The sequence below is a fragment of the Neovison vison genome, chromosome 1, assembly GCF_020171115.1.
Source record: "Neovison vison isolate M4711 chromosome 1, ASM_NN_V1, whole genome shotgun sequence".
Lineage (NCBI taxonomy): Eukaryota > Metazoa > Chordata > Mammalia > Carnivora > Mustelidae > Neogale > Neogale vison.
This window is the reverse complement of record NC_058091.1, coordinates 85665016-85681989: the sequence shown is the minus strand read 5'-3', so window position 1 is coordinate 85681989 and position 16974 is coordinate 85665016. Positions and strand designations below refer to the sequence as shown.

At 38.6% G+C, this 16974-nt stretch overlaps 1 protein-coding gene across 1 annotated transcript in view; it reads right to left on the bottom strand.

Moving 5' to 3' along the window:
• Window positions 1-16974, bottom strand: part of DNAH8 (dynein axonemal heavy chain 8) — a 336143-nt gene that overhangs the window by 151796 nt on the left and 167373 nt on the right. Inside the window, exons 49-56 of the mRNA XM_044250418.1 lie at window positions 15888-16134; window positions 15528-15769; window positions 15299-15439; window positions 13587-13824; window positions 6594-6736; window positions 5956-6090; window positions 5454-5576; window positions 4023-4236 (exon numbers count right to left, since the gene is read on the bottom strand). Coding sequence (XP_044106353.1) covers window positions 4023-4236; window positions 5454-5576; window positions 5956-6090; window positions 6594-6736; window positions 13587-13824; window positions 15299-15439; window positions 15528-15769; window positions 15888-16134 — 1483 coding nt within the window. The remainder of the gene's footprint in view (window positions 1-4022; window positions 4237-5453; window positions 5577-5955; window positions 6091-6593; window positions 6737-13586; window positions 13825-15298; window positions 15440-15527; window positions 15770-15887; window positions 16135-16974) is intronic.

Here is a 16974-nt window from a genome sequence, read left to right as displayed (position 1 = left end):
ACTAACTTTTTTGTTTTACTATATGTGTTAAAATTTTTTCTTTCACTTTTGGGGCTTGTCTTTTCAGTCTTTAATGTTGCTTTTTAGACAAACAAAAGATCTTATTTTTAATCTAGTCAAGCTTGTCGTCTCCTTCCCTATGGTTTATGCTTTCTGAGTCTCTCTTAAAAAGTTCTTTCCTGGGGCGCCTTGGTGGCTCAGTGGGTTTAAGCCTCTGCCTTCAGCTCAGGTCATGATCTCAGGGTCCTAGGATAGAGCCCTGAATCTGGCTCTCTGCTTAGTGGGGAGCCTGCTTCCTCCTCTCTCTCTGCCTGCCTCTCTGCCTACTTGTGATCTCTGTCAAATAAATTAAAAAAAAAAAGTTCTTTCCTGGAGGAGGAGTAAAGATGGTGGTGGAGTAGGGGGACCCTGAGCTTGCCTCAACCCCCGAACACAGCTAGATAATTATCAAATCATTCTCAACACCCAAGAAATAGATCTGAGGACTAAGAGAACAAACTGCACACCTAGAGGTAGAAAAATGTCCACATCATAGACTGTAAGAACTGCTGAAAGGTTATCTATGAGGAGAAAGAAATGTAGGTGTTGCAAAGGGGAGGGAGCCCTGATCAGAGAGAGAGGAGTGAGAGAGAAAGAGAGAGAGAAAGAAAGAGTGATGCAGCAGGCAGAGGACTGCACAATAAAAACTCTCCCAAAACCACTGACTGGGAAAAGGAGAGGGGCTGACTATCACAAATCTTTATAAACATTGAAGCTCAAAGTCAGAAGTTCTAGACATCTGCACCATCGCTGGGGTCATGCATGGTGGGCTTAGCGCTAGTCTGGTGGAGAAGGAGGGCAGAGGCCTGGGACTGTGCAGTGTAGTCTGAAGATCCCCTCGGTCACATGGGCAGGCACAGTTCCCCTCCTTGGGAGTGAGTTTCAGAGTCATGGCCTGACCTCTCTGGGGGCAGAAGAGCTGGTTGGAGCCAACATGCTGGTCTGTTCGCTAGCGCAGGAACAGAGACACCTGAGGAGGGCAGCAAGGCTTGGCGCCACCATTTTGCTGCATTTTACCATAAATCCCAAACCACTGCGTGGTCACATGACTGCTTTTCTGGGACAAACCAGCACCAGCCATAGCATGGCGAGACCCTCCCCCAGAAGATCAGCATGGGTTTGTGCAATGAGAGTCCCTAAAAAGTTTTGAAAACCAGCGAGATGCCCGAGATAAAACACGGGAGTACTATGCTGCCTAGCAGGCAGACAGCTGGGACACAGACAGGGTGAAGGCAGGGATCTGACAGAAGCTGGGGACCGCAGAGAAGTGATTATTTTTCTGCGAGGGCTTCCTGAGGTGTGGTGGGCACGTACTCCCCATTCCAGAATGAGAGAGTGGGACGATGCCATTCCCTGTCCCCTACCCATCCCAATAGGCACTAACCAACTTCAGGGAGAAACACTGTGCCCCTCAGTGGAGGCTAGAGATGCTTATACGAAGCCCTCACCCCGGTACCCTGTAGGTGACTCTCTACTGTGACTGAGAATCAGTGCAAGCAGGCACCTCCCCCAGAAAACCAGCACAAACACCTCATACACACTGTCTACTGACCACACAGTGCTGCAAAGATCTAACAATTGTAGGGGCACCTGGGTGGCTCAGTTGGTTAAACATCTGCCTTTGGCTCAGGTCATGATCTCAGGCTCCTGGGATCAGGTTCCCTGTTCAGCAGAGAGCCTGCTTCTCCCTCTACCTCTGCCTGCCACTCTGCCTGCTTGTGCTCTCTATTTCTCTGTCAAATACGTAAATTTAAAAAAATCTTTAAAAAAAATTTTTTTAAAGAATACCACCTAATAATTATAAATACTTATGTCCCCAATTTGGAGTGCCCAAATATATAAACCAATTAATAACATTAAAAAACTCATTGCAATAATACAGTAATAATAGGGGAACTTAACACCCCACTTAACTGCAATGGACAGGTGATCTAAGCAGAAACTCAACAAGGAAACAATGGCTGAGTGACACATTGGACCACATGGACCTAAACAGATATATTCAGAACATTTCATCCTAAAGCAGCAGAATACACATTCTTTTTGCATGTATATGACATATCTCCAGAATAGATCATGTATTGGGTCACAAACCAGCCCTCAACAAGTACAAAAACATTTAAATCATATCATGCATATCCTCAGACCATAATATCATGAAACTTGAAGTCAACCGCAAGAAAAAATTAGGAAAGACTACAAATATATGGAGGCTAAAAAACATGCTACTAAAGAATGAATGAGCCAACCACAAAATTAAAGAAGAAATAAAAAATTACATGGAGGCAAATGAAAATAAGAACATGACAATTCAAAACCTTTGGGATGCAGCAAAAGTGGTCCTAAGGGAAAGTATATAGCCATACGGACCTACCTCAAGGAGGAAGAAAAGTCTCAAATACACAACCTAAACTTATACCTAAAGGAGCTAGAAAAGGAACATCAAATAAAGCCTAAAGCTAGCAGAGGAAGGGAAATAATAAAGATTAGAGCAGAAATAAATGACATTTTAAAAAGAACAGTAGAACAGATCAATGAAAGAACTGGTTCCTTGAAAGAATTAATAAAATTGATAAACCCCTAGCCAGATTTATCAAATAGAAAAAGAGAAAGGGCCCAAATAAACAAAATCACAAATGAAAGAGCAGAGATCACAACCAATAGCCCAGAAATACAAACAACTATAAAAAAATATTATGAAAAATTATATGCCAAGAAACCAGGCAATCAGGAAGAAATGGACAAATTCCTAGAAACATATAAACCTCCAAAACTGAAGTCAGAAGAAATAGAAATTTTAACAGCTGCATAACCAATGAAGAAATTGTATCAGTAATTAAAAATTTCCCAACAAACAAAAAGTCCAAGGCCAGATGGTTTCCCAGCAGAATTCTATCAGACATTTAAAGAAGAGTTAATGGCTATTCTCAAACTGTTCCCAAAAAATAGAAATAGAAGGAAAACTTCCAAACTTATTCTACAAAGGCCAGCATTATCTTAATTCCAAAACCAGACAAATACCCCACTAAAAAGAAGACTATACCTGATGAACATGGATGTAAAAACTCTCAATAAGATACTAGCCAATCAAATCCAACAGTACCTTAAAAGAATTATTCACCACGATCAAGTGGGATTTATTCCTGGGCATTCTTCCAAATGCTTTTTAAGTCTTTAATCTGTCTGTATTGATGATATGCCTGGCGTGAGGTAGGGGTTCCATTTCAATTATTTTCATATTAGAATTACTACATATCCCATTACTATTTACTGAAAGTCTGCCCTTTCCTTTTTTTTTCCAATCTTTAGTACTTGCTATTTCAATTAATGCACATATATGCATGGGTCAGTTCCTCTTATATGTCTTGATCTATATAATTTTTGACAAAACAATTTAAATGAGCCTAAATTTGTTGTCAAAAAATCTCGTTTCAGGGAGCTTGGGTGGCTCGGTGGATTAAAGCCTCTGCCTTCGGCTCAGGTCATGATCCTAGGGTCCTGGGATCGAGCCCCTGAATCAGGCTCTCTGCTCAGCAGGGAGCCTGCTTCCTCCTCTCTCTCTCTGCCTGCCTCTCTGCCTACTTGTGATCTCTGTCTGTCAAATAAATAAATAAAATCTTTTTTAAAAAATCTCATTTCATTAACTTACATAAAATGCTACTTTTGACTTGATACATTATATTGTTTATCCATGATAGATCTGCTGTCATTTATTAGTTCAAATTTCTCTGGTTGATCATGTCAAGAAAACTAAAATCTTAAAGCCAAGCTTTTAAATATTTTTAGAATGGGCTATAAACATGAATCTTCTTAATATTTAGTCCCTCCTTTCTGGTGTTTAGCTCTGCATTTCAAATAATGAATCCCTACTACAGACAGAGCCTTTCTATCTCCTAAATAAGATTTTGCATGGCTTATGTCCATTATGTAATACAGTAAAAAAAAAAAAAAAAAAAAGACAGAAACACGAAAAATAGCCATACCAAAAATTTTGTCTATTGAAGCGTTGGAAGGCAATGTGCAGTTAAACACAGTAAAGTGCCTTTTTAAACGCTGGGGAATATCATTTCGACCGCCTCCAGGGTGGATCATTGCCGCTATGATCTGCACATCAACAATAGTAGTGAAGTCTCCAGGCTTATCCAAGCTATACATTCCTTCCATTTCCATCATTTGGCGCACAATCTCATTAGTTATCTGAAATTTTATACAGTGATACTTTAGTCACATTCCACTATCATATTCCTCCACAACTCCTACAAAATTGTACACCTGAGATTAGAAAAGAGTATTCAACTCTTGTCAATGAAGTATTTGTGAAAGTTCATGGTCACCTGCAAGGCCATTTGATTTCAGTGCTACCATTCATGAACAAAACCATGAGCTAAACGTCTGAATTGAGTCCAGGGTGCTCTTTACCATGTGGATGAAATGGATCTCCAAAGAAATTTAATGAGTAATGGAATAGTTGGTAGAATTACAACAGTAGTCAGAGTTGCAAGTATCAATACTGAACACTTCAGACTACTTTAAATCAGAATGTGGGATGGTTTTACTCTTGAGCGTTCAGGACTACTAAGTGTTTTGGGTTTTTTGTTTTATGTTCTTATCTTTTCGGTGGCCTCTAACACTGCTAATGCTCCCTCCTCACTGACAACTTTTCCTCTTTTGAATTCGGAGGCTCAGTTCTTCCCAGGCTCATCTTGTGACTTTAGATCACTTCCTAAATCACTCTTTCTCCACCCATCCCTCACTGCTCTATAGGGTTCCCTCACTGGCTTTTTCTCTTCTTGCTATTTCAAGGGCCATGCAGAGCTGTTTGAGGAACCGTCTCAGGGAAAGCACAGATCTGGGAGTCCTGACTTTCTACAGGTATCTGAGGTGAATTCAGATAAAAGGCCAGATGGAATGGGTCCTGGCAAGCTCTAGGTAGACATTACTGAAGAGGCAGTGGGCAGTGGTAAGAGGGAGGTGTTTGGGAATCCCACAAGGAACATGCAGAATTCTGAAAGCATCAGTGACGGTCTCTGATAGAGAAGGACTCTGGGGTTGACAGATGATCATGAGTAAGACACGTATGTGACAGAGTTAAAAATTTTTTAAAAAAAGGTGTTTTCTAAGTTGGGTATTCCTCAGAGGGAGTATATAGAGTAAGAGGTAACAGCAAAGATAAAACCTTGGGGAAAGGAAAAGAGGAGTCAGAAAGGGTGGTGAAATCGAGAAGCCTGAAGGCAGGAAGGGGTACTGCTGAAAACACACAAGCATTTCAAGAAGGGAGAATGCCAGCTCTTAACAGAGAAGCCAAAACTGAGAGAATTGCTACTCAGCTTCACAAGATGAAAGCTATTGAGACCTTTCAAATATAACTAAAAATACCAACTAAATATCATTTATAGGAGATAATGTAGTCATACCTGATCTCCCCATTCATTAATCACAGGCATATTAATATCATCAATAAATACAGTCATTTTTCTGCCTCCTGGTGGCCCATATGTGCTTCCCATTCGCTTATCCACATAGCTCTCCATTGTTCTCTAGAGAAGAGGAAATGTTTGTCTTAAGTGTTAAGATTTCAACCCATTTTCCTAGAAATGATGAGCCTGTTTTTCAGAGTAGAACTTATTTAACTTGCATAAATGTTTATTAAAATAGACATTGTAAGACTGCAAAAAAATAAGTTATTAGAATGTGAATCATGAATTTTACACACAAAGTTCAGCTTCAACCTCAATATTAGGTGAAAATCTGCTGTCTGTACTTGGCCTAGGAAAACTAATAGCTGAACGCCAAGTGCAGCCCCATTTCCTATACACACACACACACACATCAGATTTTATATTCATACACATTTTACTGCAACCAGCACTCAAAACATTTAAAATGTTGATTACCTCAGCAAATGATGGGTTTTACCTGAAACATTATGGGTTCTGTGGCAGATGAAAAGTTCAGACTTTTGGATAACTGTACTTCGGGATCGTATTTTTTCAAATAGGCCTTAATCATTACAGTTTTTGCAGTTCCCTGCTCTCCTGTGAGCAAAACGGCCTGCAATAATCAGATAATGGTGATGAAAGGGGTAGTAACGCATTCAGCTTTAAATACCTTATGGTTCTGGTAGCTTTTTTTTTTCGTTGTAATAGTTAATACAACTAATTTTAATCACTTTTTAGAATTAGACCCCCATCAAAATAAATCCTAAAAAAAAATAATTAGTCAACCAATCAATTCTAGTTCAAATAACAATTTCAATATAAAATGTGTACTATAACTATGCTGGAAGGAAGTATGGGTAAATAGTCACGTGACCATGGGAGTAGGGAGGGACTCTATGAGCAGACACCCACTTCCCTTGCAAGCTGGACGTCAGCAGCACAGGGGATAATGAATTGAAGCATGTCCTGGGGTTCATTTCCCCAATGCACTTCCCTTAAATGGCATCACCTCTAGCCCCTTGTGCTGGAATTTGGTTTTTCTGTCTGTAGCATGTGAAAAGGCATGTGTTTTGTATAGGTTTGTGATCAGCTAAGAAACTATCAAATCAAACTTACTTTCTGTTGCTTTGCAATGGTGTCTATCAAAAAATTCGTTCTAACATTGTCAACATTTGGAACCAAAATAGATGAGTATTCTGGAATACTGTCAGTTGGATAATAATATGGCTGAAGTTTCTTATTCCAGTGTTCCCAATCTCCTACACAGTAAGTAAAAATTCATCTTAATTCATCAAAAACTGCATTCTTTGAAAGTTATCTCAAAATATAAAAATGCAAATACTATAAGCAGGCAACAGAATCATAGGAACATTTAAAACATTTTCCAAAAATATGTTAACATAGTGGCTTATCTAATACATATGGCATTTGATCATTTAAATCTGTTATGTCTCTTTTATAAAGTCAATTTTTAAATTTCTAAATCATTCATCTAGAGAGATCTGGCCCGAAATGGAATTAGGATTGGCTAGTGGTAAAAACCAAAGACATATTTGGTGTCTACTAGGAAACCCACATCAATTGAGATTATGCTGAGTGAAATAAGTCAAGCAGAGTCAATTATCATATGGTTTCACTTACTTGTGGAGCATAAGGAATAACATGGAGGACATTAGGAGAAGGAAAAGAAAAATGAATTGGGGGAAATCAGAGGGGAAGACAAATCATGAGATACTGGACTCTGAGAAACAAACTGAGGGTTTTGGAGTGGGGGTGGGGTGTTTTGTGAGCCTGGTGGTGGGTACTAAGGAGGGCATGAATTACATGGAGCACTGGGTGTGGTGCATAAACAATGAATCTTGGAACACTGAAAAAATAAAATTAAATAAGAAAAAAAAAGAATGAGAAACACCTAAAGGGGTAACTGATTAGTGAACATAGAATGTTTGCCATGGAAAATGGGAAAAATAAATCTAGCTCTAAAACTACTTAATAAAGTACTCGGGCTCCTGACTACTAATTTATTAACTGATGTTATTGGTATGATAATTATTATCACCACATTTCATCAATTCTAAAAATTATTTATTTATATTTTAGCATATCTGGAATGTGCCTTACAACCTAGGAAGGCTTGTAATCACTATTGGTTAGGCCAGCTTGGTCAGATTCGCTAATATTGCTACCATTTAAATTAGATTACTTGCATTGTTGGTATTGCTTTGTTCATTTTGACAGGCATTTTAAATGTCTCCAGAAATACTATACTACCATTCAGGATTGTACCAAAAAAGGGTGCTGTGTACACAGAGGGCACAAAAACAGAGCAGGGGAGCACACGTTTGAGAGTAGCAAAGAAAATATTCAATACTACAGGAATGACCTCAATTTCAAATTTCCTTGCAAAATATCAAGTCATATGCTAAGTATATGTTTAACTCTCAAGAAACTGAGAAACTGTTTTCCAAAGTGGTTATACCATTGTGTACTATATGAGAGCCCCAGTTGTTCCACATTCTCGCCGGTATTTGGTAGAACTAATCTTTTCATTTTAGTCATTCTGGTGGCTGTGTGATGATATAACATTACAGTTTCAATTTGCATTTCCTTGTTAACCAATGATGTGGAATTATCTTTTCTTGTGCCTTTTTCACCATTTATAGGTCTTTTTTGGTGAAGCATGTATTGAAATTTATTGCCCATTTTTTTAAAAATTTGGGTTGGCTGTCTACCCATTATTATAGAATTAAAAGAGCCCTTATGCATTCTGTATTAAATTATTTTATCTGATGTATATTTCTATTACATTTCCTATTTTAATTACAATACAGTTAACATAACGTGTTGTATAAGTTTCAGGTGTATAATATAGTGATTCAGCACTTCCATACAGCACCCAGTGCTCATCATGACAAGAGCCCTCCTTAATCCCCATCACCTCCCCCTCCCCCACCACCACCCCTCTGGGCACCATCAGTTTGTTCTCCAGAGTTAAAAAGTCTGTTTCCTTAAAAAAAAAAAAAAAGTCTGTTTCTTGCTTTGTCTTTTGGACATCCCTTGTCTTATTCCTGACCTTAGAGAAAAAGTTCTTGGTTTTTCTCCTTTAAGAATGATGTTCGCTGTGGGTTTTTCATATATGGTTTTTATTATGTTGCGGTATGTTCCCCCTAGACCTACTTTTTTGAAAGTTTTTATCATGAGTAGATGTTGTACCCTGCCAAATGTCTTTTTGTATCTGTGTCTGTTGTAATTATCATATGGTTTTTATCCTTTCTTTCCTCAACGTGAAGTATCATGCTGATTGATTTTTCCATATTGAACCACCCTTGCATCCTGGGACTAAATATCATTTGATTGTGATGTGTAATTTTTTCATGTATTGTTGGGTTCAGTTTGCTAGTATTTTGTTGAGGATTTTTGCATCTGTTTTCATTAGAGATATTGCCTTATAGTTCTCTTTTTTTGTGGTGTCTTTATCTGGTTTTGGTTTTAGGGTGAACCTGACCTCATAGAATGAATATGGAAATTTTCCTTCCTCTTCTACTTTTTGAAATAGTTGGGAGAAAAAAAAAGTATCAACTCTTCTTTAAATGTTTGATAGAATTCACCTATGAAGCTGTCTGGACCTGGACTTTTGTCTATTGAGAATTTTTTTATTACTGGTTGAATTTCACTGCTGGTAATTGGTCTGTTTAAATTTTTTCTTTCTGGGTGCCTGAGTGTCTCAGTTAAGCGACTGCCTTTGGCTTAGTTCATCATCCCAGATTCAAAGATGGAGTCTCGGCTCCCAGCTCTGCAGGAGTCTGTCTCTCCCTGTGACCTTCTCCCTTCTCATTCTTTCTGCTGTTTTGGGGTTTTGTTTCTTCTTTTTCTATCTTCTTTAGGCATAAGATCAGGCTGTTTCTTTGAGATTTTTCTTGCTTCTTAAGGTATTGCTACAAACGTCCCTCTTAGAACTGCTTTTGCTACATCCCGAAGATTTTGGACCACTGTTTCCATTTTCATGTGTTTCCATGTAACTTTTCATTTTTTTCTTTGATTTCTTGACTGACCTATTCATTGTTAATAGCATGTTATTTAACCTCCATGTATTTATGCTCTTTCCAGATTGTTTTCTTGTGAATTCTAGTTTCATAGGATTGTGGTTAAAAAAAAAAAAAAAAAAGATGCTTGGTATGACTTCAGTCTTCTTGATTTGTTGAGGCAGTTTGTAGGCTGATATGTGACCACTTCTGGAGACTGTTCCATGTGCACTTGAAAAGAATGTGTCTTCTGCTATTTAAGGATGGAGTGTTCTGATTACATCTGTTAAATCTCCCTGGTCCATTGTGTCAATTAGTGCCACTGTATCCTCATTGATTTTCTATTTGGATGATCTATCCATTGATGTGGAGTATTGTTATTCCCTACTATTACTGTAGGGGAATTATTACTATATTATTATAGAATAGTTCCTTTATGTTTGTTACTAACTCTTTTTATGTATTTGGATACATAAAAAGCATTTGGATGCTTCCATCTTGGGTGAATAAATATTTATAATTGTTATATCTTCTTATTGAATTGTCCTTTTATTATTACTATAGTTGCAGGCATAAATATTTACAATGGTTAGATCTTCTTGATGGACAGGCCCCTTAATTATGATATAATGCTCTTCTGCGTCTCTTGTTACAGTTTTTGGTTTAAAATCTAATTTGTCTGATATAAGTATGGCCATCCCAGCTTTCTTTTGATGTTCATTAGCATGATAGATGGTTCTCCACCCCCTCACCTTCAATCTGCAGGTGTCCTTAGGTCTAAAATGAGTCTCTCGTGGTCAGCATATAGATAGTTCTTGTATCCACAATGTTACCCTATGTCTTTTGATTGGAACATTTAGTCCATTTACATTCAAAGTTATTACTGATAGATATGTATTTATTTATTACCCCTTTTTTACTTGTTTTGTGGTTTTTCTCTGATCCTTCCTTTTTTTTTCATGATTTGTTGACTTTCTTTAATGATATATTTGGACTTCTTTCTTTTTATTCTTTCCACATCTATCACTGGGTTTTGATTTATGGTTACCATTAGGTTTGTACATAACATCTTCTGCATATAGCAATCAATATTAAGTTCACAGCTGCTTAAGTTTTGGATGCTATTTTAAATAGTATATTAAAATTTCAATTTCTAAGTGTTCACTGTGAGCATATAGAAATACAATTTATTGTTATATATTGTCCTTTTATCCTATGACCTTGCTAAAGTTATTTACTGGTTCTAATAACTTTTTTGAGGATTGTATATGGATGGTCACATCGTCTACAAATAAAGAGAGATATGCTTGTTCTTTTCTAATCTGTAGATATTTTATGTATTTGTTTTTGTGTTTATTTATTTATTGCCTTATTGCACTGACTAGGACCTCTAGTACAACGTTGAATAGCAATGGTGAGAAAGAACATCCTTGTCCTGTTCCTGATCTTGGGACAGAAGTATTCAGTCTTCCACCATTCAGTATAATGTTAGCCTTTTTGTAGATGCTCTTTTTCCAAATGGTGAAGTTTCTATTTCTAGTTTACCGAGAGTTTCATCATAAAAGGGTGTTAAATTTTGTCAACTGCTTTTTCTGTATCTATTTAGAGGACAGATGGCTTGTTTGGGTTTTAGTCTGTTAATGTGATGAATTATATTTATTGCTTTTTGAATGTTAACCTAACCTTCCATTCATAGAATAAATGCTTACTTGGATTTAACCTGTTAAAATTTTACTAAGAAATGTGTGTCCAGGCATCTGGCTGGCTCAGTCAGTAAAACATGCAACTCTTGATCTCAGGTCTGAAAGCCCCACACTGGATATGGAGCCTACTTAAAATAAAATTTTAAAAATTAAAAAAGAAAAAAGAAATGTGTATCAATACTCCTAAGAGATAATGGTCTATACTCTATTTTTCTTGAAATGTATTTCTCTGGTTTTGATATCAGGATAATATTGTCCTTATAAAATTATCCTTATAAAAATATATGTTTCAGAAGCACTTCTGTAAACTTGGCATTATTTCTTACTTAGCTATTTGGTAAATTCACCAGTAAAGCCATCTGGACCTGGAGTTTTCTTTGTAGAAAGGTTTTTAATTATACTTTTTTTTTTTTTTTAGTGAATATAGGGATATGTAGGATATCTATTTCTTCTTGATGAGGTTTAATAGCTTGTATCTTTCAAAGAATTTGCCTGTTTCATCTGCATTGTCAAGAGTACTTTCATAACATTGTTCCTAGTATTCATTTCTTATTTTTTAATGTCCACAGGGCCTGTAGCAATGTTCCCTCTTTCATTCTGGACAGTGGTAATTTATGCCTTCTCTTTTACTTACCTTGGTATCTCTGGTAATAGATTTATCAATCCTATTGATCTTTTCAAAGAACCTTTTTTTGATTGGCTTTGGATTATAACAGAATTCATATCTAGGACCAAGGTTGCATTTCATTGTCATTGGCATTTTGAATTAGAGCTCCTTTTTATGATCCCAAATCTTTAATAACATGTAATCACAGGTAGAATTACTGGTCATTCTGATTAAAGATGGCCAGCCGAAATAATTCACTTGCCTCAGTCTTTTTTTTTTTTTTAAGATTTTATTTATTTATTTGACAGAGTAGGCAGGGGTTGGAGGGTAGGGAAGCAGGCTCCCTGCTGAGCAGAGAACCCAATGCAGGGCTACATCCCAGGACCCTGAGATCATGACCTGAGCTGAAGGCAGAGGCTTAACCCGCTGAGTCACCCAGGTGTCCCTTGCCTCAGTCTCTTTAAAAAACCTTCTAAAACACAGACTTTCACTTAATCTCTATTTTCAGTATGACTCTTCTATTCTCACATGTGTCCAGTGTCCTCCAAATCTAGGCAACTCTGTGTTTCATACTCCCCAAAAACTAATTCTTCCATCTTCAGCCAGTGTGAGGTGGGTGCAGGTCTTTAGCCATGTGGCTTTGGAAAGAAGACCTGGAGGTCTGTGTCTTAAACAGACTTATAAGCAGCCTGCTGGTTTTTACCTCTTTCCAATTCTCAAGCCCTTTGAAGGTTCTGTGGCACATACTACATTGCTTCTCAACTCTTCCCACTGTCAGTTTAGGACTTACCTTAGCCAGTGTGCTAAAGCAAGTATCCCTTACCTTTCTGCCTTCTTGCTTTCAAAATGTTATTTTTGCTGTCTGCTCTCTTGTTCTTTAGAGTTTATGCATTAAAACAAAAAACAACAAGTGCTCTTGCTGTTTGGAGGTCTTGGGAAGAATTAGAGGTAAATACAGTTTTTAGGAATCATGTTTTATCTTCTCTGGAGCTTAGAAGAATTGAGAGCTATACTCTGGGTACAGGGCACTGAATTTAAGGGCATTTCTCTCAGAGACAGGGAAGCTGGACCCTGCCACACACAGGAGGCTGGGGGCTGAGGTCACAGCACTGGGCTTTGCCAAGTCCTACATGCAAATCCTAAGTAGGACGCCATTGGCTTGGTTCATTCTCTAACTATTCTGGCATTTCCAACAGGGAAGTTGTAGGATTGATCTGATATCGCATCGTGAAGAATTTATGTTCTCTATACTGCTGCCCTTCCTTCTTCTTCTTCTTCAAGCATCAGAAAGTACATGACGTAAGGGGCACCTGGGTGGCTCAGTGGGTTGAGCCTCTGCCTTCGGCTTAGGTCACAATCCCAGGATTCTGGAATCAAGCCCCACATCGGGCTCTCTGCTTGGCAGGGGGACTGCTTCCCCCTCTCTCCCTGCCTGCCTCTCTGCCTATTTATGATCTCTCTCTCTGCCAAATAAATAAATAAAATCTTTAAAAAAAAAGAAAGCACATGACATAAGAGTTATTGCCAACTTACTTATGCAAGATTTCACTTAGGCCATTCCAAAAACAGGAGAAGCCAAGAGTCTCTTATCAGTTCCCAACATGGCCAATATGCAAAATTCTATGATTCTTTGTATATATGCCTTTTAAAAATGGTATTAGCAATCATCTTACTTACAACTGGCTTAATATTTCCCCCTAGAAGAGTCTATGGAAGTTTATGTTTTTCTCATTGAAAAAGAGATTATCTCATTTCAGGTATAAGTCACATTACTTACCATAATCAGTAACATAAAACTCATACATGGTCTGACTAGTGCCTTTGGGTATTTCTGGTAAATCTAACTTGCTTTCATGATTTCGTAAAAAGGCTTCAAGCTTTTCTCTGCTTTCCAGCTCCAAGAGGGCTCCTAAACTCCACATTAGGCCAAACACAAATAATTTATGAAGATGTTCGACACATGAAATGCCACCTTCTTCTTTGGAGGGAATTAAACCTTCCAGTAGATTGAGAGACTGAAAATATTTGAATTACAATAAAATAAGTTTTTGTACTCAAGTTTTTGAAATAAAAACGTTTAAATGATAATAAATTTAAAAGAAGGAGGAAAATGGGGAAGAAAAATATATAACTCTCCAGGTATTTCTTGATCACTGTCCTACCACAAATAGCATTTAGAGAAAGATCATTCTGCTTTATTTAAACAGACTGCATGGACTAGCAGAAAAGATGCCAAAATCGGAATCTGAGGATGTGGTTTCTACCCCACACTCATGCCACCAACCTCACTGAGCCTCGGTCTTCTGATCTGAAAAACAAACGTCCTAAACTAGATGTTTTCGTTTCTTCTTTCCTTCCTTCCTTTCTTCCTTCACTTTTTTTTTTTAAGATTACATGTTTTCTAAGGTAGTTTCTGGATCTAAAGTTTAGGTTACCCCAAATTTTCTACAACAGAGATTGCATTTCTTTTTCACTCTTTGCAGGGCTCAGCAAATTGTGGCCCCAGGGGTCGGCCACCTGTTTCGCAAATCAAGTTTCACGGAGACACAGTCACGCTCACTCGTGTAAGCATTGTGTCTGGCTGCCTTTGCAATAGAGCAGCAGATGTGAGTGGCTGAGAGAGACAGTTGTGCAAACATTTGCCGAAATATTTGCTACCCGCTCATTTAAGGAAAAGTGTGCCAACTCCCATTTGGCATCAGAAAGAAATGTATCTACAGTAAGACATCCTCAGTCTTGCAAAACAAAAGTAATTCAAGATAAGATTTTTCATTTATATTATGCATTTTAAAGTCATTACTAAATAATTCATTGATTTGGGCCCTTATGTATTACTTCTTATCTACCCGTCCTCACTGACTGGCGTCCTTTATTAAATTTAGAGAAAACCAAAGTACCAGAACGGCTCATGAAAGATCACTTATACCCTGGAAGCAGGGGAGCCCCTCATAATCTATAATTAGGTTCTGATTTTTTCCAAAGACTATTAAGGCAAACTGAGTACGAGAGGAAAACATGCATACAATGCTAGAAATGACTTGGAAAATTGTTTAAAGCTTTTCCCTATCTTATATACTCTAAATTTGCGATGCTGAGATTGCCATTCGCATTTTCTTGCTGGTCCTCAGCTCTCCTTTGTACTTTTTGGGGGGGACTGCCTGCTTTATTTACTCAGTCTAGTGTCATTATTGGGTGCACTTCCTGGGAAGGTTACTAAGCTTGCCGGTGGGAGAGATCATTCACTCCTCTTCCCCTGCCAACACCCACTCTGGGAAGAGAAAAATCATAAAACAGATGGCAGTAAAATCATGAATGATCTCTTCCAAAATCTTTCACAGGAATCAAACTTCGCTGGGCTTTCACAGCCACATCACAGAAGTATTTCTATGGATTGCAAGAATTTTCTATTTCAGATGCCTCTAAACTGCGAGGGGGTACTGGGGAAGGGCATCTGCAACCTAAATAATGAATGTACACAAACAGTCTTACCTGCATGATATAGTTGCATTCCAGGAGCTGCATTTTGGGATTGAGGTTTAGTTTCATATACGTATATATGTCTTCGAATATTTTATTGTACAGACCAAGGAACACAGTCGCCTCCTGCGCACTGCGCTTCTTCAGCCAAGCCTGTGGCAAAGAAACAGAACCTCAGTTTGCCAAGGAGGCGACACCCGGGAGGATGCTGAGCGTGCACGCACCGCCCTCCTGTCCCCACCTGCAGTATGGCCTTCCAGCTGAGCGCAGAGCTGCTGATATAGACCATGCCCATGCGGGAAACCGTGGCCGGAGAAGCGTTCTCAATATTGTGCACCTCAAACAAGAGCTTACAATTGGGGGCCATGGGGATGCGGTCTCCGTTGGCTAGCGTGAGGGTTTTATTGTCGTCCAGCACAGAATTTAAGTTCTCGATCCAAATGGCATCCACGGGGCCATCTAAAATGAGGAAAATGTTTTCACCTGCGAATAATTCAAAGGTGAAAAATCACTTTTCACGTACCGAAAATTAAACGTTCCATTTAACTTTGGGGAGGTGGGGCTTGCGGGGGGAGGTTCACAAAGGAAAGCGGATGGGTACCTTTTTTAGCTTTTAATGTTTTTCTCCACAGTGTAGAAAAAATCCCATCTGTCCAGTCATTAGTAGCGGTGTCCAGTCTGCCAAACATCTGAGGCGCAGTAATCGCTTTGGGATTCATTCTCATTTCTCTGTGAGGCCTCCCACACTCAGTTAATGCCTTCATCAGGATTGTTATGACAGTTGTCTTCCCAGAACCACTGGGCCCCAGAGTCATCAAACCATGACGGACCAGGGATGTCTCGTACAACTGCGCAGTGAGGCAATCAATTGAAAAATGTAACTAATGAGTCTCTTGCTGATAGTCACAGAAGCAGCGTGCTGAAATTTAAACAGCTTTAAATGGGTTCTTATTAAAGCAACTAGTTCACGATTTAAAAGATGAAAAAATGGAAAAAAAAAAAAAGAAAGGAAAAAAAGAAAAAGAAGAAGTGTCTAGTTTGCTTTGCTAGATGTGGATAGCAAGTTAGTGCCACAGTATAAAATAATGGTAAGTGATAAAATTATGATAATATGGAGCTTGAATTCCATTTTGGAAGTAATTAATTCAGGATCTCTCTCTCTCTCTTTTTCCTTCTCAAACTACTCTTCTTTGTGGTTTGGGGGTTTGTGCATAGGTTTTTTCCTGGCACAAGCTTTCCCTGCATTCAATGTGATGACGCCGCCCCCTGGTGGTGGAAAGCGGCAACACAAACCATCGCAATGAAGACCAGCTTGAGATTGAGGATTCCCCTGCAAGTGATTTGCTCCGGCAGAAACTGGTAAGGGAACGGGGGACACAGGACAGGAGAGAGAAGTCAAGCAGGGTGTGATTGAGAACAAAATCCTGCAATGGCCACAGTCGCCAAACTATGGAAAGAACCAAGATGCCCTTCAACGGATGGATGGATAAGGAAGATGTGGTCCATATACACTATGGAGTATTATGCCTCCATCAGAAAGGACGAATATCCAACTTTTGTAGCAACATGGACGGGACTGGAAGAGATTATGCTGAGTGAAATCAGTCAAGCAGAGAGAGTCAATTATCATATGGTTTCACTCATTTGTGGAGCATAACCAATAGCATGGAGGACAAGGGGCGTTAGAG